Source organism: Pongo abelii, chromosome 5 (assembly GCF_028885655.2).
Source record: "Pongo abelii isolate AG06213 chromosome 5, NHGRI_mPonAbe1-v2.0_pri, whole genome shotgun sequence".
Classification (NCBI taxonomy): domain Eukaryota; kingdom Metazoa; phylum Chordata; class Mammalia; order Primates; family Hominidae; genus Pongo; species Pongo abelii.
In genome coordinates this window covers 135,008,440-135,033,754 of record NC_071990.2, presented here as the reverse complement: position 1 = coordinate 135,033,754, position 25,315 = coordinate 135,008,440, and the positions used below count along the sequence as shown (strand labels likewise).

The following is a 25,315-nucleotide window of genomic DNA, read 5'->3' as shown; positions in this document are numbered from 1 at the left end:
AATTTGATTTACAGAATTTTGCAGGGGCATAGTGTCCTAATTGTATGCTATAATACTGTAGCCAGGCCTCCTATTTTGTTACTGAAATTACATGGTCTTGATATTTTTAAGGTGCAACACAAGGTGGTTATCTTTCGTAGTAATATACCAAGCTGTATACATAATAGCTGAAAACCCACTTTAGTTACAGAACATTTTTCAAATGATTTACAATAAGGCACAATATTCCATATGTCAGTAGGAGGTGGGAACTGCCAAGGGGTTGGTTTTGTGTTCATTAGTTCAGTTTTTGTTTTTCAGATTAGAAAGGAAGAGGATTTTCTGTTCCTAAGGTGGGAAGGGAAGAGTTCTAGTTTGTGCATACTCAACGTCCCATGGCCAAGCTGTGATGCTGGCTCGTGGGCCTGCACCATTGTTGTGCCAGACAAGCTGTTCTCCGTCAACTTTGCATTTAGGTTTTATGCCAGCAGACTCTTCTGAACACAGAATCAGAAAAAGAGATGTGTGTGAGAAACTGCACGGGGTGATGCAACTAGCCAGCTTCTCTTTGCCCTTCCAAGGGGTGTTTCTTTCTGCACCTGCAGACTTAGCAGCATAAAAAGCCTTGCTTGTTTGATATGAAAAAACTTACAAATTTAGATGTAATGCCACAATTCTATCATTTAAAGAAACCAGCTATACAGTAAAGATAATTTGTTTTTATTCACAGTAATAAATATTTAAGGTTTTAGTGCACAACATAATTAAGTACCGATAATCAAGGCAACACTTAAATTTTTTTAACTGCTATTTTCAAGCTAAGGGCCAACAGAAGTATAAGATTTACTATCATTATTTTCATATTATTAAAAGTATTCCAACTTTAATTTGCCTGGAATAGTACTTGGGGCAGAGGCAGCCAAAAGCTACAAAATTTAAAGGATTAAGTTTAAGGTTTAGATAATGAAATCACAATCTTGTACAAAATTGGGATCTCAGTATCTTTCTACCCAGTACAAACATGGCCTTAGCATTCAGTAAAGAAATACAGGTTTGTAGCCTAAAGAAATGAAATCGTATTTCCACAGTGAATGTTGTGATCTGTGAGCAAAATGTAGACTTTATTGAAGCCACAGAGGCCTCAGTTGATGAACTCATGAACCAGCCTCTGGCTAAGGGCACTGACTAGTAGCCTGACTCCAGGATCCACATTATGACATTTTAAACACAGAACTGCAGGTGGAGACACCATAAAAATACTCTAGTTCTTAAAGTCTTAAATTTCCACAAGGGAAATCATGTCATAGGAAGTAAGAGGAGAACCTGTATCATGTTCCCAGCATGGGCTACACACAAGGAAAAAAACCATGCAAACACAACGATGATGGGCTCTTCTTGTAATGAATGCCATCCATTGCGCAGTGACAATACAGGCAGAAACTAACATATGCAAGTCTGTCATGAGGAGAACCTGCATTGAAGTATTCAGATAGAGAACCGGGTATGATTTTACTGTTGTCATTTCAGCAGCACTGCCAAGATTCAGCTCACTTGCTAATTTAATTTATGATGATATTCTAGGTAAAATTTTCACAGACTCATTGCTTTCATTAAACATCATCTGGGAGATCTGCCTTCCATTTCTGATGATATTATCATTTTTGCAATGGCATTGGGAATAAACATGCTTAGCTTTATTTTAAGCCCTGTGCACTCAATGTGAATTTTATGCCATGTTCATGGCATATTCTAAAAAAGTTAATGTGATAATTGCTCATGATTTGCATGATAATATCCTCCTCTATGCAACTTACACATATCAAAAGTCTCAACCTCAAAACTGTGCAAGTTGTCATGAATATGGCTCTTAGTTTTCTCCAGTAAAACTGTAGAAGGGGTACTTGAGACTTCTACGTACATTTCACTTTCTAAGTAAAGGTCCCACAGTCTTTCCCAAACCTTCCGCTCATGGTTGGATGCGCAAATAGTTGCCTCATACAATTATTGGAATTATTAAGAACCCAAATAAAACACAAGCTTTCCTTTATTATTGTTGTTTTCTTATTGCAAAAAATACTCAGTTTCTTGCTGATGCGGTAATTAAGCTCTGAGAGCTTGACTTTTAAATTTGGTCATGTTAAGAATCATCACAGGTTTTTTTTTTTTTTTTCATTATCTACAGAGATTTTAACCAAAGTTACATTGTAACACACAAATGCTGTCTTGTCTTTAAGGCACAACACATCAGTATGAACATTCTGTTTGCCAAACTTAAAAAAGAGACAATATTATATTCCCATTTCCCCTCCCATTCCCCTCCCCAAGAAATGAAAGAAAAATTGCATCCACTTTGAAAGTCAGCTGCTAATAAAGTCACAGTAAATTATTTTCATCAATAATTTACACAAATTACAGGTCTAAATAGGACTGTCCTTATACAGTCTGAGTGCATTCCAATTCAGATTTTCTGGGCTAGGTAGGCTAAAGTCAGATTCAAACCTCAGGGCTGAGAAGATCTCCCATTTTGAGGAATGTTGTTGACCACCTTGTCAGACGGAGCATGTGTGTTGCTGCTTTGCCAGGGTAAGAGTTCTTTGCTAAAGCTGCTCATTCCAGTTTGGACTCATTTGGTGTGTACCAGCAACCTCCACAGATTTTTTAAAAACCCATTAAAGTGTTGTAAATATAAGACCATAGAGTTTCTTTTCTGTAGCACTAAAGTTTAACTCCATTCAGCAATCTGAATTCTTCATTCTGGAATTTTTATTCCAAATATGATTTCATCCATTAAGACAATTTATATGTGTAGAGCCAGAGGCATTGAATCACACATAAAAATTCAGTGTACTTGAAATATAAAAAATGGATCTCTGGCTAAAGAACACAGTTACAAATACTCTAATTCCAGTGCTTGGTGGAGAGCCAGGAGGTCTGAGTGACTGGATATCCTCCAGAAGGGCATGTTGTGCTGTGTGGTTAGGAGAAGGAGGGATGGGAGAGAGAAGGGGAAGGAATGAGGCACGGAGAGAGATCACAACCATCATCTCAATGAAGCAGCAGCACACACAGGGATGTGTGGTCCACCCAAGTTCAGGGGAGGGAGTTTAAAGGCGGATGATCATATGTGAAGGCTTGGCAGCACCAATATGGCACTGTCAAAGTAACAGAGAAATAGATCTGAACTGGATTTTAATGAGAATAATAGCAAATATTAACATTTCTTAGATAGTTTAATATTTATTCTGGAAGTATCGCTACCAACATCAACATCTGGGAAAGCAAGTGGGCATCAAAATCCTACCTGGCTGATGGAAAGCAAGTTTTAATCAGTGCATCACGCCTACGGGCCTCTCAGTTAAAAATAAAATGAAACAAAATGACAAACTTCTTAATTTTGTTAATCTAGGAAGAAAAGAGGGGGAATTCCTTTCTGTATAAAAATAATTTGAAGCAGGACTATATAAAGTAGAAAAAAAAGTGGGGATTATAACTTTCTTACTTGTCTGGGACAACCAATAACTTAAGCCAGTAGAGTCGACCTGATTTATTTCACTGGTGTAGAATTGAGAGAAATTGGTGTAGAATTGAGTACTCTAGCATACATTTTCAATTGGGAAGATATCATCTCCCAAGGGACACAAATGAGCTCTTTTGGGGCAGAAAATCTTAGACATTACCGTGGTTTGTGGCCTTCAAAAGATATACTATAATAGTATACAGTACATATGTGACATTAAAATTTCATGAAAGGGAGTAGTTAGAAAAAAACTGTCTAAAGAGTCCCCACTGGCGATGATAATGAAAAGAAAAAACCTGCACTACAGGAACTGACAAAACAAAAGCATGATTTGTAAGTTTGGGCTGATGACATCTTCTAACATATGTATGTATAAAATATTCATGTATATAAGGGAAATGCGTATATAGATATAAAACATGTAAAAGATGTTTTATTTAAGAACTAAGTAGCATAAGAATCCTTATTGCTATATAATTCCTTGCTGCACACTATGGTAGCCACCAGCCACATGTGGCTATTGAGCACTTGAAATGTGGTTAGTCCAGTTTAAAATACATAATGAATTTCAAAGACTTAGAACAAAACAAACAAACAAAAAAGAATGTAAACATGACTTCAATAATTTTTACATTAATTAGATATCAAGACAATTATTTTGGGTATACTGGGTTGACATGTTATTAAAATTAATTCTGTTTCTCTTTAATTTTGTAAAATGTGGCTTCTAGAAAATTTCAAACTACATATACAGCTTGTATTAATATTATATGTTTCTACAGAAGAGCACAGTTAGACATTCCTATTCCTAAACTTTGACATTTCTTCTTAAATTTCTCAAACAAAATATGTCTAGGTCAAATTAAGGCACTGAAATTCACATAGAAGTAACATTTTTTTCATTCAGCTCAGATCTATTTGTAAAAACAAAACAGTACTTAACATTTCTGCACATGCGATTACCGCTACATCCAAAGAAAAGCATGCATTCTGGGTACTAGAGAAACCAACCACCTCTGTTTTAAAATAGAATAATAAGCCTTCACCATCACCAAAACTGTACCTACATAAACAACCATTTGGAAATAGCATTCTATCTGAGATTCTTTTCCATTCAGGGTTATGCGTTTCCCTCCTGAAGTTTTAGGTACAAAGTAGATGGTATAACAATGGTAAACCGAATCTAAACATTAATGCTGTGGAAAACAGAGTCGGTTAAGTTTTAATTGTCAAAAGCATATAGTGTTACTGGTTTGGAAAATTGAATTGTATTAGTCCTTACCTACATATACGTGAATTTAATATGTATAGGCTAAAAGACACATAAATTTAGCAGGAGTGGGGCTGTATTACTAATCATTGGCTGCTCTTTGTTGTGTATAACTATGGTGCCAATAAGAAAAATCACAGCATGGACTCAGGACCTTGACAAACTCCAGAAGATATTTCAGTTGAGTGTGACTGGAAGCATTTGAAGTAGTAGTCAGCAATGAAAGCTGTGTTTCTTGAGGCTGCAGCCCTGACCTCATACAGGACGTGCTTGGGGCTAGTGTGATGTCTTGGGTCATTGACACTGCTAATGAAGGCTGAGGTGTTCTGTGGGAGGCAGAGCCTGAACCCACTCTCTTAAATGTAATCGAAAAGCAAGTATGGCTGCCAATACGTCACCAAAACTTCTAAAGTGGAAGTGCTTTCCTTTTCTCCATTTTGCTTGATTTAAATCGACTAGAAACATACATCATTTCCTTTCTCTTATAGCCGTAAGCTTTTCTATAAAACTGTTTATGTTGACTGTTTTTTGAAAACAGGTAAACACTCCAGCACATGCAAATGGCGAAGGTTATTAGATGATGATTTAAAATCTCCTTAGGGTGATACAGATAACATTTTTTCTATGTAAAACAGTATAGGCTGGCATGTCATTGTTTAAAAATACTAATTCATCATCTGGCTTTGTTTTATAAATTCTATCACTTTTATCTTGGCTAGATGATATTTTTCTATCGTTCAGTGAAGGCAGCAGTAGATCTTAGGGTGGAGTTGACTGACAGTCTGGTGATGAGGGCCTATCCTGATATCATTCTTCTTTTGATGTTGAACCAACCATTTAATGGTTTTTAATTGCCTTGGTTTCTTCTTCAGAAATATGGGCCAGATGAAAAGGCTTATTAAAATACTTAGGGCCTATGGGATCTTCTGAATGTGTTCAAAGCCAGCTGCTTGGCTTCAATCAAGTACCATTGGCTCACCAAAACAGATGAAACTCTTCTAGGAGATGTGAGGCACATTACGGCTAAGACAAGTTGGTGCAAAAGGATCTGAGCAATACATCCCATTTCAGTAGCACTTACTAAAATCTCTTGTAGCAGTTTTTCTTCAGCTATTAAATCTGCCCTCAGCATTCCTTATCATGGAGCATGCCTACTTCCAGGCACTCACGAGGACCATACGGCATGCAGGTCTCATGAACTACTCACATGACTTTTGTATGGAGCTCATTAATCTCTATCTTGCTAAATTTCATGTGCTTAACAATGGTTATTCTCCCCCCCAATCTTTCCTGCAGATCCCCTGGCTCATCTATATCTGTGCACATTGTATGTGTATTAATATATACATATGTATCTATATAAGCATGTATATACATGCCCACACAAATATGTATGTTACTATATATATTTACTATATGTATATACATTCAAACACATAAATAAATATAACTAAATTTCCCTGCATTTCCTATCAAATTTCAGGCAAAAAATGCTAAACTCCAAATGGTTTATTTGAATGTAAGTATTGACCCTCTCATGCTCTTATTGCTTTGCATCTATAAATTTAAACCATTTGTCAAGCTGCCGTTGGGCCAAACTACAGGAATGCAAACAAAAAGGCTTGCATTAGAAGTATCACACCAACATTGTTTAAGACAGGTTACCTTTTTTGCTGCCTGTTCTTCTTCTACACCATCCCCAATTACAACATACACTACTTTTCTGCCAAACCTTTGCATTATTCGTTCAAAGCAACTTTCTTTTCCTGGAAGATAAATGAGATAAAGTTCAGAGTGAAGTTACCTGGTTAGCGGCATGCTCCTCATCTCGGCCATCTCCAATCACAACATAAGTTATGTTAGTGCCAAATCTGGACACTATACGCTCAAAACAGCTTTCCTTGCCTGAAAAACAATGCACTGCTTATTCTTCCAGCCATTGCATTCATTAACTTAAAGATTCATAAAGTGTTAAGTTAATGCCTCTTGAACATCACTTGAGCTGGCTCACAACCTCTGGGTTTATGAAATCAACACATATTTGAATAACATAAGGCGTTACTTCGGACAGATGATTAAACAAATGTGTTTCACACTCCAAAAATATCAGTAGGGTTAAGCATTTGACCTAGAGAAAATATTAGTATGTTTTTCTCCACCAACAGAGTATTGGGGCAACTTTACAGGCAACTATAAGTTTTAACCTTTGTTTGCTTAATTCTGTAAATCAATTTTAAGTAGCATAGACAAGTCAGCTAAATGTGTTCTAGAGAAAAACTGAAGGTTCACCGCTAAAAAAAGAGGAAATACCAAGAAGTGAATTTACCTTGATAAACAACTCCTTTCTTCAAGTGGGTGAGAGTTAGCCTGCTCAAACAACTTCTGCTAAGGGTGCTGTCTGACTGGGCCACAGTACTGACAACACTGGTATCCTCTTATTGCACTACGGGAACATCACCGTGGAATTTCTACATATTCTTTGTTTTTAAAACATTGGCATTATTCTCTAAATTTCACTCCCACAATGTTCATGCAGCCATGGCTACTTCTGCCTTTTTTCTTAATCTGATGGTTCAGAACTCCAAAAAATACTAGCTTAAAGGAAAAAATAAAAATGATTTTGTTTCAGATTAAAGAATATAAGGAACTATTGCGCCAACAGAAAGAATATTGTCTTTACTAAAATAAACATTTATTCTGCTATAAAATTATTTGATTCATCAAAAAGCAAAATTACCTTCTTTCTATTAGTCCTGCTGACATAAATACACACATTTTGATTAAAAATGTATGGTACTGATATCCAGGCTCTGAACTGTAGTGCTTATGACAATGTGAAATTTACCCTACGGAAGCTTGGCTCTCCTTAACTGTACTCTTGAAACAGCTGCCACTGGAGGCTCCTTTTGCCAGGGCCAACATCAGACCTCCTCAAAGCCTAGGGCAGGTTATTTTTGGTGGGGGATTTTAGGATTTTGAACTTCTCTTGTCAATGTGCCAGAGCCTAAGTTTGTTGACCTTCAAGGCATATTACACAACCCATTTATTTTCCCAAGTATTTCCTTGACAGACAGTGGAATACATCAGTTTTCTTTTAAGTCTTTCAATACGGCAGAAGTTGATGAAATTTTGCTTTTGAATGTTTATTAGAAGTTGGAGTCTGCGAGAAATGCACTTAAAAATCAAAGATGGCTCCACAAGCAGATATTATCTAAATAAACAAGGTTGTGGTTCTTTGATTGCTACTGCACATTTTTGGAAATGCAGATTTCCAGTCACTCATGTGTTATGAATATTCCTATTATGTTTTCTGATTCATAAAATTCTTTTAATTTTTTTCTGTAATTAAGGGCACTCGTTCAATCCATCAAAGAATCCCCTGCAAAGCCAAAACTGTATTTTTATCTTGGATCTAGATTACTGCATATGCAAGGATGCAACGTTATACGCCATACTAATTAAACTATTAAATACTATGGCTAGAGATATTACATATTATTTAGATAACATGGGCTGTAATATTCTGTGAAATACAAGAATGAAATATCTATACTCAGATACTGAGTTCTTAATGTCACTAGGCAACAGTTCTCAAAAAATTCATACATGTACAATGAGTTGCAGGGGACTTTGTAATTTGAACTTTATCCAAATTTGTTTCATGTACTAAGTGAAATTGCTGAAAAAGGGAACTATGCAGAGACACACAGATGTGGACACATTCCATACAGAGTTGAAAATAATTTCCTTACCTATTTTAGTTGCACTGTAAATATTCTCAATGGGGAAAGCACCTCCTAAACTATAGAGTAGAACCTTCGCAAGTGCTGGGATCAGTTGGGTTGTCGTTACCAAGACATTTACGCAGTTACTCCTAAAATAGGGAGGAAATATACATGTTTGTTTTCTAATACTAAATAACTTCTAATAGATTTAAAATTGTCACTGTGGGCTCTAAATTCCTTAATTAATGGTCCCTTTCAATATTCATTACTATTGCCAATCAGCAGACAGACACTCCTCCAATAACGGCAGATTATTAAGAAGAATATACAAACCCATGACTATACTGTGATGCTTAAAGTTTTACAAAATATTTTGTCAAAACAATATGCTATTAAAAGTCATACGTAGGTAAATGTTACAGAATGAAAACATGGTAGAATGAAATAAAGCACAGGCTTTTAAAGTTTCAAGATGTGGTTTGGATATGAACTTTCATGACTTGCACTGTGTGATATTCAGAGTTACATTTCTTTTTAAATTACAAACACTGTATATACTTGTAACAGGAAGATCTGTAAAAGACAAATATAAAGAAGAAAACAAAAAGCATTAACTATTATTTAACCATCCAGAGAAAACTGCTTTCTCCATTTCATGCATTTACTTTCAGTGTTTCTGTTCATATACAGATTTTGTTTTCCCATTGGGAACATTCTATATATTCAATTTTGCATTCTACTTTATGTATTTATATCATGAGCCTACTTGCTTATATCTATTAACTATTATTCCCCTCTCCCAACAAAACAATGTAGAGTATATACATGGTAGAGTAGTTTTATACATGTATATACTCTACACGGTAGAGTAGTTTTTATACATTGTTTTGTTGGGAGATGGGAGTAATAGTTAATAGATATAAACAAATAGGCAGCACACCAACATGGCACACGTATACATATGTAACAAACATGCACATTGTGCACATGTACCCTAGAACTTAAAGTATAATTAAAAAAAAAAACTACTCTACCATGTAGATGCACCAGAATTTTTTAAAGTTAAATTCAGTTGCTTAAGTGGCTTTTGATTTCTAAATATTATAAGTAATGCTACCAAAATATATTCTTACATCTTTGATTATTCTGAGACTATATTCACAGAATAATTAGGGTCAGAGGGTAAGTTAATTTTGCTAGGGGTTCTAATACATAATTCAACAAAGCATCTGTTTTTCCAACATTCCAGGCATTTTGTGAAAACGATTGGGTTGGTGCAAAAGCAATTTTGTTTTTTGCCATTAAAAGTAATGGCAAAACTGCAATTGTATCAATATGGTAATATATGTGGATAACTCAGCAAATTCCATAGCATGTAACTACTCAATGTATGTTGATTTATTTTTCTCCTCCCTTCCTTGTTATATCTTTATTTATTTCTGGAATATCACATATTCCTTTAGTTGCCTTAAAGCCATCTGTTTAATAATTAATCTGTATATATTATATAGTATATATAATCTAATAATGTAATCATCTTTTTTAACTTATATAGAAGACATCTTTTAGAAACAATGAAAGCTATCAACCTCCTTCTCAGAGAAATGCACACTCTACTACATTTTACACATCATGTCAGTGGCTCAGGGGTCCTCGCACTCCAGCGTCCTTGACATTTGGTCTCTCTTGTCACCAATTACAGAGGACATGAGATAGCAAGTCCCATTTCAACCGGTTTAGACATTTCTTCCTTATATAGAGCCAGAATCTCCCTTGCAGGATTCCTACTCATTGGTCCCAGTTCTTTCCTTTCCAGACACAGGGAGAAATCTAATTGATTTTCAGCCTAATGTCTGAAACAGTTGAAATTGGTAATCTTGGTTCTGCACATGACTCTTCTGACTAAGCTCTCTGGCTCCTCCTTCCATCTGTTTCTTTTTTTTTTTTATTATACTTTAAGTTTTAGGGTACATGTGCACAATGTGCAGGTTAGTTACATACGTATACATGTGCCATGCTGGTGTGTTGCACCCATTAACTCGTCATTTAGCATTAGGTATATCTCCTAATGCTATCCCTCCCCCCTCCCCCCACCCCACAACAGTCCCCAGAGTGTGATGTTCCCCTTCCTGTGCCCATGTGTTCTCATTGTTCAATTCCCATCTATGAGTGAGAACATTCGGTGTCTGGTTTTGTGTCCTTGCGATAGTCTACTGAGAATGATGATTTCTAATTTCATCCATGTCCCTACAAAGGTTCTTTTATGTGGTTCCCACAGTCCAAACCCGTCACTACCACACCTGACACAGGCTGCTTCAACCCTGCCACAGCCCCCACTGGAATATGGTGCCTAGAACCACCGACAAACTAAGCTGCCATGGCTTCCCCAGTCAGACACAGGAAGCTACTTCCCCTCCGCTCTCCATTTGGACTTTCTGCTATCCATGCAGCTCTGCCTGTGCCATGGGTCAGGAGCTGTGCAGGATGTGACAACTATTCATTTACTTTCATGTTCTTAATATTAACTTTTTTTTTTTTGCCCTGTCAGGCTTTTCTGCATTCTGATTCGATTAGTCCAAATAAATCTTCCTCTGAATGCTGTGTTCCCCATACATTTATTAAGCATGCTTTTTTTCTTCTTTTTTTAAAACTAACAATTTGTCATCTTATTCATCGATCTTTTTTTTTTCAACTTTTATTTTAAGTTCAGGGGTACAAGGGCAGGTTGGTTACACAGGTCAACTTGTGTCATGGGGGGGTTGTTGTACAGATTGTTTCATCATCCAGGTATTAAACCTAATACCCATTTTTTTTTTTTTTGCTGATCCTCTCCCTCCTTCCATTCTCCACCCTCTGAAAGGCCCCAGTGTGTGTCGTTCCCCTCTATGTGTCCACATGTTCTCATCATTTAGCTCTCACTTGTGAGAACATGTGGCATTTGGTGGGAGTGTAAATTAGTTCAGCCATTGTGGAAGGCAGTGTGGTGATTCCTCAAAGATCTAAAGACAAAACTACTATTTAACCCAGCAATCCCAGTACTGGGTATACACCCAAAGGCATATAAATCATTTTATTATAAAGACACATGCACACACATGTTCACTGCAGCACTATTCACAATAGCAAAGACATGGAGTCAACCTAAATGCACATCAATGATAGACTGGATAAAGAAAATGTGGTACATGTACACCATGGAATACTATGCAGCCATAAAGAAGAATGAGATCATGTCCTTTGCCAGGACATGGATGGAGCTGGAGGCCATTATCCTTAACAAACTAACACAGGAACAGAAAAGCAAATACTGCATGTTCTCATTAATCTTTTCTTTACTTTTTTTTTTTTTTTTTTGAGACGGAGTCTTGCTCTGTCTCCAGGCTGGAGTACAGTAGCATGATCTCGGCTCAGTGTAACCTCCGCCTCCCAGGTTCAAGCAACTGTCCTGCCTCAGCCTCCTGAGTAGCTGGGACTACAGGTGTGCACCACCACGACCAGCTAATTTTTTTTTTTTTTTTTTTGTATTTTTAGTAGAGATGGGGTTTCACCATGTTGGCTAGGATGGTCTCCATCTCCTGACCTCATGATCCGCCTGCCTCGGCCTCCCAAAGTGCTGGGATTACAGGCATGAGCCACTGCACCTGGCCCATTCATCTTTTCTTTATGGAAATGCTGACAGATTCTTTTTTTAACTTTTATTTTAGGTTCAGGGATACATGTGCATGTTTGCTATATAGGTAAACTTATGTCACGGGGGTTTGCTATACAGATTATTTTATCACTCAGGTGCTAAGTCTAGTACCTAACAGTTACTCTTTCAGATTCTCTCCCTCCTCCTACCCTTCACCCTCAAGTAGGCCCCAGTGTCTGTTGTTTCCCTACATGTGTCCATGAGTTCTCATCATTTAGCTCCCACTTATTAAGCATGCTTTTATTTCTTCACCTAACTCAGATATAAAATCATGGAAGCGGACAGTACAGAGATTCAAATCTACCTTACCAGCTATCATGTTCCAGACTTACATCACTTTATGAACTAGCATATTTGGCACCTGGTTGTACAACTGGTTACAAATCGATTTAATTCTGCTCTGTATACTGACACAAGTCAGAATTTCACTGTTTAGTTCAAACAACAAAATGGTTAGAATTTTTTCAACAGCTTTCTCTTGCTTTTCTGATATGCTTACATTATGTGTATTATCCATATGGCCTAACACCTAAAACATGCATTTTTGTATAAACAGTACTGTTTTATATTTGCCATCACCCCCTTGTACTTTGCCACCTACTGAGTTCTCTTTCTTTTTTCATTAGAAGTATGTAACCATTCTGTGGGGATTATCAGTTGCTATGAGAAGAGATGGGTGGTGAGATAGGGTCTTCTGTTTATTCTGAGAAGCAGCAACTTTCTCTCATCCCAACACACACACACGCACACTCTCTCTCTCACTCTCTCTCATGCACACGCACTGAAATTGAAAAAATCACTGAACTCAGAATTGTTAGGTCCCTTAAAGTCTAAAACAATCTAGGAATTAACATGCTTTTTCTGTGTTGTACAATTAGAACTAAATCTTCAATACGATACACATAGAAAGGTAACAATTCCACTTACCTAGTGCTAATAATTGATAAAGACTTAAGTGCATTTGTTAGCCAGGAATCTGTCAGACCTTCAATCTCTGCCCTCAACTGTAGCCAGGCATCCCTCTTGGCAGGGCCAAGGAGTCCTGCAACACCAAAAAAACCAAGGCAGAGTCGAGAGATGAATATTTTCTCAGAATATCTAGTTTAGATTCCCTTCTGTCTGGAATAGATCATTTTTATTTCAGTATATATCAGAAATGCAGAGAGATACAGATTTATGTCCATATTGATCCTTCATTTCTGAATTGATTATCCATTCATTCCTTCAATGAATATTTACTGAACTTCTAGGTCTCAGGTAGTGCCAGTGAAAAGTGGCCCCAGTCTCTGCCCTCGCTGATCCTACAACCTGGTGCAGTGGATCTCAGTCAGCTAAAGAGCTTTGAACATGCCCCTGCCTGGATCTCATTCCAAGGGACTGTGATATTTGAGGTCTGGAGGAATAGTTGGGCTTCACCAACCTAGGGACACAAATCCCAAATGTTTTGACTGTCTGAAAACGTTTAGCTTCTTAATAATCACAATCATTTCCACTTTCAAACAGTAACAATGGCATCATCATATGTAGCTGTTAAAATGTTTCTAATACTACTGCTAATGCTACTATAAATACTTTGCTATGTAAAAAGAAATTAAGAATTTTACAGTTACAATCATGAATTATAATATTGATGTTATAAGAAAAAAGATAGATGTGCTAATTTTTTATTTTAAAAGATCCAGTTCTTGCTTTTATGATAAAACAATATCATGTAAATCCATTAAAAAGGAAAGTTTCTTATTGAAATTGTGTTTTAGAATATCGGGAGCACATACACACTTGTATGGTTTTTTCAATCAAAATTTATAGTTTCTAGCAAGTCTCATTTGTCCTCATTATAACAAAGAGATGCTCACGTATGACAGAAAGTAGACTCGTGGTTGTTTAAAGTTTCTAAGATACAAGATTATTTCTTAGTCTTCTTGTTAACTTAAAATAATGTGATTAATACACTGCAAGAAGGAAATGATGAATGATAAAAATTAACTCAGATTTCCCAAGGGGATATTTATTTTAAAGTTAAACATATTATCCACCATTGATTTTAACTAGAAAATCTACTTATTTGATTTTACAAAAGCATCATGTACAGAGCACTAGAGCAAATCAGGAAATCAGAGTTTCTCCCCAGAACCCCATGCAAGTCAGCAGCTTGCAGGGGTCAATTTCTTTTTGGAAATGAATGTCTTCCATATCTAAGCTCCCTTTTGTTGCTAACTTTATTATCCTCTTTGGCTCTACATTTTTTGTTCTCTTGGAGTTATTACGTATCTATTGAGCATCTCTTATGTGTTTCACTGCTAGGCACTGGGGATACAAGGTGACCAGACACATAGCCCCACCCTCATGATGTATATGGATATATACGATTATATACTATATATGAACATTTTATTTACTATATTGTATTCTATGATATATATGAATATATGTAGGTATAGTATGCACATGTATATTTAGCTGTATCATTCTGTTTTGGATTCTAGTTTATGTTCCTCAATTACTCTTCCTTTTTAGAAAAAAAGAGAAGCACATAAAGAAACAAAATCCTGGGAGATTAGTCTGATGTGACCTAATAGCAAATTTTAGGAATCTTGTTTACCTAAAATTGATTCTAATAAGACATCTTCAAGGTTTATTTTATATACAGAAGCACATCCAGATCACAGTTTTGATATCAAAGGTTTTAATATCACCTGTAAAATATACGAAGGGGTATAAAATGGTTTGGATATTACCTACAGATTATTTGAACTTTTAAAAACTATGATAATCATAGTTGACACTATGCATGAGAATGATACACTGTCATAAAACATGATTTTTTTAAGAGATAAAATAAACCTGTTGAAAGTCTTTGAAATGACATGAATAACCGTTTATATTTATTTTTGATGGGATTCTGGAAAGATAATGCTTGCTAACCACCCTCCTTCAATGATTGAGGCTCTGTTCTTGAGAAAGGTCTTCTTCCCGTTGCCTCGGTCAGCTCCTCTGTCTGGTTTTCACTGATAATGCTCCAAGAACCAGTTGATAAAGGGTCAACTAAATGCCCTGCTATAAATCTTGACCAAACATCTGGGCACAAGGTTACACAAAGAATTCCCAATTCATGTGATGGTGGTGCATGTTTTATTTTGTAGTTAAATTTTTTCCCACCAATTCTAAGAAACTTCTGGCTCAATGTGGTTTAATATGAGCTTTTGCTTGTTTCTTTTACAGCAGAATCATCTTTAACATGAAACTACAGATTGAATTCTACCTATACCCAGAGTACCTTTGTTAGACTGAAAAAGCCACACATACCTCCAATGTTGTTCTTGTAGGTGTTATATAATTCTTTTACTCTTCTGTAACGAAAAGCCAACTTCCTCATCCAGTCAACCCCTCCTCTTACACCTGTTGGCAAACAAAGGTTTGCACTACTTGCAGCTGCATGGAAGCCATCAGTTGCAAAACTGTAGGTACTGTAACACCCAAAATACATTAAAAAGAAATAATTACATGTGCAAAACTCCACAGCCAAATTTCTGTAGGAAACAGCATACTGAAAGGCATAGCTTACCTTAAGTCCTGCCCATTATCATCAGAGGAAACATCATCTATATGAACTTGATCACACTCCTGTTAAAAACATTGGAAAAGTTATTTGTTTTCTAAATGATGCTCGTTACCATGCTTGAAGGTTTTCCCATCTTCTCATCTGATCAGACTACCGCCAGAAGATGGCAGCATGTGCCCGTCCATCTCACTGCCTCACTCTTGTTTTCTTCTGTTGGGAAATGGCACCATTTCTACCCCACAAAATTTAAATCCAGAAGAGTTCCATAGAAAGGAGAGGTGAGAAAATATACGGCATGAGAGTTTCTTTAGAGCAATTTAAAAAATTTAATCTTAAAATTATTGATAAGAAATTCTCTTGAATCTTCATAAACATTTGAGTTCCCTTCCAGCCATTTCTGTTGTGCATACTTAAGCATGGGTGATCTGAAGATACACAAAACTTAGTCTGAACACCTCAGATGGTTACTATTATTTATCATTTGTTGAGCGGCAACAGAGGGGCTTGCCTTCAGATTATGGTGTCCTGTGGAATTTCCATGTCTTCCTGCTGGACCGGAACCATGAAAGAACCATGCTGGTGTTATTTCAAGGTCCTAGTCTTTTGACACAGAAAAACGGTAATGATCATAGAAACTGACACTTTCTTTTTGTCAAGTTTTTAAATTTTCAAATCAAAAAGACTACTTTTAAGTAAAAGGGAAATAATGAAGATTTATCATCTCAAATGTGCTACAAAATTCCAAGCAAAATAAACTTTATATAAGTATACCCACACAATTGACCTGATTTATTTATTTATTTATTTATTTTTTGTTACGGAGTCTCGCTTAGTTGCCCAGGTTGGAGTGCAGTGGCGCGATCTCGGCTCACTGCAAGCTTTGCCTCCCGGGTTCATGCCATTCTTCTGCCTCAGCCTCCTGAGTAGCTGGGACTACAGGCGCCCGCCACCACGCCTGGCTAATTTTTTTTTTTTTTTTTTTGTATTTTTACTAGAGACAGGGTTTCACTGTGTTAGCCAGGATGGTCTCGATCTCCTGACCTCGTGATCCGCCTGTTTCGGCCTCCCAAAGTGCTAGGATTACAGGCGTGAGCCACTGTGCCCGGCCACAACTGACCTGATTGTAAGTTACTGTGTGCTCAGAACAAATGGTAACTTTTCTGGATAAGGATTCGATCCTTCTTTGCTGTTCTGAGTCTTAGTCCATCTTCAAATAATCTGCAAAGTTCCAGTGCAATATTACAAGATCTAAAGGTGAAATTTGGTGAGGGCATTTAAAATGCCTAGTTCTCAGAATAATAAATATATAATAAATAAAAATAAATTATTTATAATAAATAACTACATCATATTAACCTCAGAGTAGGTATGGTTTAACATCTTGGGACTCCTTAGTCCCCCTCAAAGTATTTTTGTCATACTCACAGCTTCTGACTATATACATAGTACTTAGCATTCAAAATTAATTTTTTAAAAGAATCATTAAATTTGAAAATACACCATACTAAACAAAGGTTTTTCACCTACTATTTATATTCATTATTGGGCTTGAAAGTATCTGGCAGTCAAATATTTCATATCTAGTCTCCAGATTTCCACACAGAAAGTGTTTAATCCAGTTCCAGTTTAAAGGTGGTAGAGTTGACTCAGGCTTCCTTTAATATACAAAACTCAGTGACTAGCCCAATCAGTACCTTTTGAGTATGTAACTTGAAAATCCAGGTAAGTTAAAGTTCATATAATTTACAGAAATTACAGGTTTAGTAAGTTTTGAATAAATCTCCACCTACACGTATGGGTCCCGAAATTTAATCTGACTGGAAGTGCCCTGGAGTGTGGCATTTGGTTCACCAGGTTACATCCACATTTACAGCACAATCTAGCATAGAATAATCACTCCACAATTCTTTCTTAAATAAATGGGAGAAGTCGGGACAAATGCTAATTCTTTACAGGATTACCACAGTCATTTAAATTTTCTAACACAAAGTTATGATGATATAAAATAAAAGCATTCTAAATGGTGAGGAGAGTAAGAAGATATTTATGTCAAGAGTGGAAGGAAGGGAGAGAGAAGAGTGCAGAGACTGCCCAAGGAATGGCCTGGCCAGACAGGTATTTAGAAAATGTCTTCCCCTCTTTGACCAAGTATTGGCTGAAAGGAGTGCAGTCCAAACTGTAACCAAAGGAGGCATTATGCTTCCTGAAAAACATCCAGTAAAGGCATTGCAAGCAATGATAGTAACTGCTGGACTGGGCTTCAAGGAAAAGAGTGGAGAGATTTTACCCATTAGCATAAGGGTTGGAAATAATGCTTTTCTCCCAGAATATGGAGGCACCAAAGTAGTTCTAAATGATGAGACTATTTCTTATTTAGAGATGGTGACATACTTGGAAAGTCCGTAGACTGAAATAAATCACTATTGAAATGGTGTCACACAAAGTTGCCCATTCCACTGAAGCTCTGAAATCTTCCCACGTGTAAATAACTTCTGTGTCTCTCTTTTATAATAAATTAATGACATTGAAGCTCTGAAGTCTTTCCACAGGTGAATAACTTCTGTGTCTCTCTTTTATAATAAATTAATGACATTCAAAAAAGTGGAGGAATCCCTGTAAATTTCCCTGGTAATAATACCCTCTCATCATAATTTTTAGAGAAATTACTCTGACATTAAGTATTAACTTGCATGATTAATTTGTACATAGGTTGCCCAAAAACTTATCTTTTACTCCTGAGGACAACAGTATATCACACTTATTGGACCATAAGCTCCATAATTGAAGTTATATTTGAGGTTTTTCCAAATTTAACTTTTCTTTAAATTTATGCCTAGTTAACTATGCCTGTTGACTCCGGACGGTTGCCTAAGGATTACGGTCCAGTGAAAGAAACCTGAACTTCCATTATTTACATTTTTAGAAAAAGCTAAATAATTGTTCTTCAATTATTTTTCACTCTGAGAAACTTTGTAAGAATCATTTTGACCAAAAAGTGAAATACTAAAAACACTGTAATGTTTTGGCTTTAACAAATTTTAGTAGAACTCAAACATTCGAAAATATTCTAGAACTAACTTTAAATACTTTAATTTTGTCTTACAAAGTGACCAAAAAGTTGTTACTGATATTTATCAGTTATAATTCACAGCAGTCTTTTCTCACTTTTGCCATCTCAAACTTCCTGGAGACTTCTTTTCTGGAGGTTATTCTAACTGAAATAGCACTTTATTTAAACACACAGTATTCTCTTCTGTTGGGGGAGGGTAGTTTGGGCATCTGCCTTCTCTGTAGTTGGGCAGGATGCAGTGAAGTCTCTATTAGGAGGATTTAAATTTGTATCTTTTAAGGAATTATGTGAGGAACAGCTGCTACTATATATGTTGCAGTATCTACTGAAAGATTGGAGTGTCAAATTAGATGGTTCGGTTTTTTCTTTTTAAAAAAAAGCACCCTGAGAGCTTAAATATTCAACATCAACAATGACAACATAATAAGCTAATGTTAGAGTTACGCTCTTGAGGAATTCTTTTTGTCAACAAGAGTAGAAATCATTTAATTCCAGTTATGGAGCCCAAGACAATTTTTGGCTATAAGAGGTTTATTGAAATGAAAAGTTGTGTGAAAGTAACACTGCCTTTCAAAGTCAGATGCAGAAGGATGGGGGCTATGTATGTAACTGTACTGACTGCTTTTGAAAGCTACTGTTTTGATTCTATTAGTTTTAGTGCCTGTTAAGTCAGTAAAAAACATTTGTGTTTCCTTGGGCACTTTATCTGGATGTGCAAGCATTTGTGTGGCACGCATGTACAGTGAGAGTTCAATTTATATGCAGAAACTCAATTATTTTATTGATTAAGTACAGTATTTGTTGAATAGCTAAGTTCTAGGGTTTGAGTCAAATGAAATTCTTATCACATTCTAAAACACAACTAAAAAGCTATATACTCAGAGAAGAGAAAGTCAATACCAGTATTTTCTCATGAACTACTTCTACCAAAGATCCTGCCAGGTATTTTTGAAATACATATAACATAGTACCTGAACTAAAATAAATGTCTTTAAGTGCCATACATGACTACAACATGTTTTTGATGTACCAATATTCATTTCAAACTTGCTAGTTAGTTACAAATTCATTATATGTTACTTTCACCTTCTCACTGTAGTGTTCTTTTAAAAGTTGGGTAGCAAAGTTATTCCATCTGGCTTCTAATGTGCCACTACAAAAGCTAAAAGTTCATTTATTCCACTTATTTCCAGTAAAAAATAATTAACCAAATGAAATAAGCACTTTCACTTGGATACTACCACATAAAATTTCTTTTTTCCTTTTACACCTTTGAAAAGACTAATAATATTAAGATCCTCTTTACAATGCAACTCATCCATACTGATCAACAGAAAAACTAACCCCAAAAGTTATCGCTGTATGTAAAAAATTCAAGTTCTGGAAAGGTTAAGGTGTTTGTTATTATCAGATACATATAAAATCATTCTGTATTCATAAGTAGCAGGATCAATTTAAATTAGGTTTTAGAGAGGTGATTATTATTTGTTATCTAAAACTAATATGAGCTTTCATACTGTCCACTGTAGAAAAAAAAGAATGCTTCTTTAAACAGACAGTAACTGTATTATTCAGTAAAAACATGACTCACTGTAGAGAAAAACAACAACAGCAAAATGCTACTACACAGATTTCAGCACACACATTTATGGAATGTACTGAACCACTCATTTTTACTCTCATGTCTCAAATATAACTCAAACTGGATTTAAGACCTTGTCATTTAAAAAAAAATCTTTCTAACTGGTGTGTTGGTGGGAGTGTAAATTAGTTCAACCATTGTGGAAGACAGTGTGGCAACTCCTCAAGGATCTAGAACTAGAAATACCATTTGAGCCAGCAATTCCACTACTGGGTATATACCCAAAGGATTATAAATCATTCTACTATAAAGACACATGCACATGTATGTTTACTGCAGCAATGTTCAATAGCAAAGACTTGGAACCAACCCAAATGCCCACCAATGATAGACTAGATAAAGAAAATGTGGCACATATACACCATGGAATACTATGCAGCCATAAAAATGATGAGTTCATGTCCTTTGCAGGGACATGTATGAAGCTGGAAATCGTCATTCTCAGCAAACTAACATAAGAACAGAAAACCAAACACTGCATGTTCTCACTCATAAGTGGGAGTTGAATAATGAGAACACATGGACACAGGGAGGTGAACACCACACACTGGGGCCTGTGATGGGGTGGAGGGCTAGGAGAGGGATAACATTAGGAGAAATACCTAATGTAGATGATGGGTTGATGGGTGCAGCAAACCACCACGGCATGTGTATACCTATGTAACAAACCTGCACGTTCTGCACATGTATCCCAGAACTTAAAGTATTAAAAAAAAAAGTTATTTAAGTAACTCAATAACTTGGCTTTTCCTTCTCACACACTTGTAAAATTTTCAGCAAAGGATGGGTCAGAAGTATGTGCTCTGGAATCAGGCAAATCTGCTTCAAATTCCAGTTCTACCATTTAGATAGCAGGTAACTTTGGATGTGATTTGTATGTTGTGGACCATACACTTTCTCCCTTGCATAAATAATGTGATAAACACATTTACTTCAATACATTGTTAAGTAATTAATGGAAAGTCCAACATAAAATATCTAGAAAAAGGTAGGGGTTCAGCAGTAGTAATCTCCCTCTCAATTCATAATATGACTATAGATAAAAACTTTAATTATGAAACTATGAGATAAAAAATAAATTTAAACATGCCATCTGAAAAAAAATGAAAGAGAAATCTCTATTTCAGCATAGTTACGCTTGACTGAGAAGTACTTCTGCCAAGAACCTGAACTACTTAGTTATTTCGAATTCTATTATCTGAATGTCTAATAACCTAGGTCATTAGCACACAGATGGCATACCTTATTGCAGTACACATTCAACTACTCTGAGGCTATTTTTCCTTGGGTCGTTTCATTTTGCTGTTGTTTTTATTTTCTACTCCTCTTATTTGCCATTTAGACACTGTCTTGCCATTTGAGGTTGAAAATAGAAACATAATTTTTAAAATGAGAAAATAAATGCATTTAAATGCATCAAATGTGCTTAAATAGTTCTAGCACTGTTTTATCCAGAAGGGAAAGAAACGAGGAATGATAATGTTAGCTAAAGTTAAGTTTCAGATTATCCACAAAATTAATTGATCCATGCTATCACCATGAATAGTGTCTGTGAATATCGTTTAGTGATTAACCTAGATAGGTTCCGGGTTAATAATCTGGAAGAGCTAATGCTGATTCCAAAGGTGCCAAGCCTGTTGTAGCTGAAACACTAAAAGAACCAAGAGTCATGTACAGCTATGGACAGTAAGGATAGCAAAGCCAACAATCTCCTCTTCGGAGACATGTTTGTTCTACATATGTATTATTCATGAACACAAATTAACTTTCTGCTTATATTTGTATATAAAATTTTTCCTCTTGACAAGAACTTTATGCTTCTCTTGAGCTGAATTTTTATCCTTCTGTTTTCTCGAGGTTATCTGCAGATACAGAAACCATCTAAGAGGTCTGGTGTTGGATACAACTATTTGTACCTTGTAAAATTCTTACCTCTAAATCATTAAAAAACAAATGAGTATCAGCAAGATTAAAAATCATTTCTTCCATGCGGAGTCCAAGGGTTACAGCCATGGGGGGATCCTGTAAAGAAAATGTACACATAATGAGGTAAAATTTCAGTAAGCACTTATTATTAAAAATATTTTAAGCATATATTGCTGTGGTGGAAGAGGGAGGAGACTGCATGGGTTTTTACTGAAGATTCAAAAGATTTCTCAGTTATCCAAAAAGGTGACTTTCCAGAAGGTTCAGACATACCAAATGCACAGACACACCTGGGAATTCAAACATATATAATGATGACTCAGCCTACATTTTCACATAAAGCTGTATGTTCAGGAGAGAAGGAGGAAGGGAATCAGCTAGTTCATATGACCCAGTTTACATATCATCTATGGAAAGTATTCTGGAGAAAGGTATTTGGTTGGGGTGCTGAAGAATGGAGCAAACTTACTAAAAAGAAAGGATGCCTTTTTAAGAATAATGACAAATAATGAGAATTAAAAGATAGAGAAAAATAGGTCAACTGGGTATTTATAGGACTTGAGTAGAGAATGTTATCTGGAGGTGAAACAGGAAGAGCTGGCAGAGGATGGTGCGACCATCACTTAATTATTAATTGCATTTTTATCAACAAGGTAAGAGGAATCTCCCTATCCAAACATGTGTAGAGTTTGGTCTAACCTGCATTTGACTAAGGTTGAAGAAGGGAGGGGTGAGAATAGCTGAAAGAACATTAGCTCTCTAAGTGTAATCCAGGTAAAAAATATATGCTTTGGGAAGTTAATGAAAGTGATGGGGGTCAGTAAAGAGTTAAAATGACTCAATTTTTGTTTACAGAAACCAAGATATTAAACAGCAGCAAGGAGTTGAGAATCAAGACCAGAGTTGTTACTTTACCATAATTAACTGCAGCTGAAGGCCTAGCATCAAGAGATATAAGACTAAAAAGAAAGGAGCATTTGGGGATAGGGATCGGAATAGGGAAGTAATTCATGCTCAAACATTGTGTTTAAAATTATCAAAGTTGGAATGATGTCTAAAGAAGAACTGCTCATAGGTGCAAACTCCGAAGATAAGGGAAAGAAAAAACCTGGAAGGGGCAAACCCTTAAAATTTGAGACCAGATGGGTGTTAGCAGGGAGAAGAATAAGGTTTTGAATAAAGCTGACAAGTCTAGAAGGATACTATTGGTTTTGGCTGGGAAGTTATTTTGGAAGACCTCAGAGGGTGATTTGGGTTGAGTGGCTGGGCCAGGAGCCAGACTGCAGGGATTTGAGAAGAGAGAGCCGAAATTGTGTTTTCAACGTTCTAATAGTTGGCATTTCAAGAAATGTATCTCAACTTGGGGAAATGTAATGCAAACTTTACTCAATTTATGATAAGAACATGCAACCCAGGTCAGGCCAAGCAGGATTCATCTACACCCTGAACTGATTCCATTTGCAAGGAGAAACCACTCTTCATTGCACACCTCCACTATGATAACCCACTTTATTCCTATATTTCCTTTCATCATGTTTTGAGGGGGAAGCCCTAAAGTGTAAACATATTTGAGATGTCATCCTGTGTTCTGTAGCCATGAAAACCTGGAGAATAGGAATTAAATGCTAAGAAAAAGGCATTGAGTGCTAAGGGGTCACTGGGGTACGAGAGCTAAACTAAGACGATGTGAGTGAAGATAGAGACAAGATAATAATATGCTGGATTTCAACATAATTTTCTAATTGTTTACATCTTCTCATTTAGAGATTTATGTGGATTTCCTAGGCAGAGATTCTCATTTCTCGGGAATGGATGCTGACTCTTCACATACCTGATGGCCTCCTGGTATTTTGTCATCCAGTAGCTTGACTGTGCTGCCGGATTCATCCGTCTTCAGGTGACAGAACCATTTGGGACTATATACCCAAAGATCAAATCGGTTCTGTTTTAGCCAACAAACATTCATTCAAAACAAGAATAAAATTATTAATAAGTAGGCCAGGCATGGTGGCTCACGCCTGTGTTCCCAGCACTTTGGGATGCTGAGGCAGGCAGACCATTTGAGGTCAGGAGTTCGAGACCAGCCTGGCCAACATGGTAAAACCCTGTTTCTACTAAAAATACAAAAATTAGCTGGACACAGTGGTGTGTGCCTGTAATCCCAGCTACTCAGGATGCTGAGGCACGAGAATCCCTTGAACCTGGGAGGTGGAGGTTGCAGTGAGCCAAGATCATGCCACTGTACTCCAGCTTGGGTGACAGAGTGAAACAGTATCTCAAAGGAGAAAAAAATATTAGGAAGTGCCAGTTTGTGTCTCAAGGGGTTTCAGAGCTCAGAAGGGCCCCTTGCTCTGTTTCCTTCAAGTGTAAAATCTTCTTTTTTCTTCATTTTTGTTGATCATGTTTTTGTTGAAATAAAATCTCTAAAGGTTGTGTAAATTAAAAAAAAATACATTTTGTCTTTTTTGGTTGAAAAATTCCTATTACTAGTCTCTGTCTTTTTGGCAGGGTTGGGGGAACTAGGCATTAAATAGGCTGAGGACATTCTATGAAACTATTCTGCCTAGTCATGGAACCATGAACAAAGTCTACAGAAATATCAGGAAAAATCAAATGTAATTATAGCATGAAAACATATAATTCCATTAGTGACGCTGTGTGCTTTTGAGGAATGTTCACTGATGCCAGACAATAAAACTGAGCTCCACACTACTCTGTTATGTTTCTGATGATTACTGCCCTAAAGATATACATTTCAGAAATATCTGATTTAAAAGGTTTTCCTTCTGGAGACCAGGTTGGTTAGGCTCTTATCCTATGATTTGCCAATTTTTCTTTTTAAGTTTTAAATACAATTACTGAATTTCTTATGTTCATTCTTCACATTCTTTGCATTTACAGATCAGATTTATGGGGATGGAAGAAAACATACT

At 36.3% G+C, this 25,315-nt stretch overlaps 1 protein-coding gene and 1 pseudogene across 10 annotated transcripts in view; one reads left to right on the top strand and one right to left on the bottom strand.

Moving 5' to 3' along the window:
- Positions 1 to 2,094: 2,094 nt before the first annotated feature.
- The window catches only part of EYA4 (EYA transcriptional coactivator and phosphatase 4), a 275,190-nt gene continuing 251,969 nt past the window's right edge, over positions 2,095 to 25,315 (bottom strand). For 4 of the 10 annotated variants that reach the window (XM_054558174.2, XM_054558175.2, XM_054558178.2 and 1 more), the window contains 7 exons: positions 22,389 to 22,478; positions 15,748 to 15,806; positions 15,489 to 15,649; positions 13,110 to 13,224; positions 8,519 to 8,640; positions 6,571 to 6,671; positions 2,095 to 2,947 (listed from right to left, as the gene is read on the bottom strand). In XM_054558174.2, the coding sequence (XP_054414149.2) occupies positions 2,867 to 2,947; positions 6,571 to 6,671; positions 8,519 to 8,640; positions 13,110 to 13,224; positions 15,489 to 15,649; positions 15,748 to 15,806; positions 22,389 to 22,478 (729 nt within the window). In that variant the 3' untranslated portion in view covers positions 2,095 to 2,866. Of the gene's footprint in view, positions 2,948 to 4,163; positions 6,533 to 6,570; positions 6,672 to 8,518; positions 8,641 to 13,109; positions 13,225 to 15,488; positions 15,650 to 15,747; positions 15,807 to 22,388; positions 22,479 to 25,315 lie in introns of those variants that run through there. The other 6 variants (XM_054558173.2, XM_003776926.5, XM_054558177.2 and 3 more) reach the window with 2 other exon arrangements.
- LOC112133743 (10 kDa heat shock protein, mitochondrial-like) lies at positions 17,298 to 18,155 on the top strand (annotated as a pseudogene).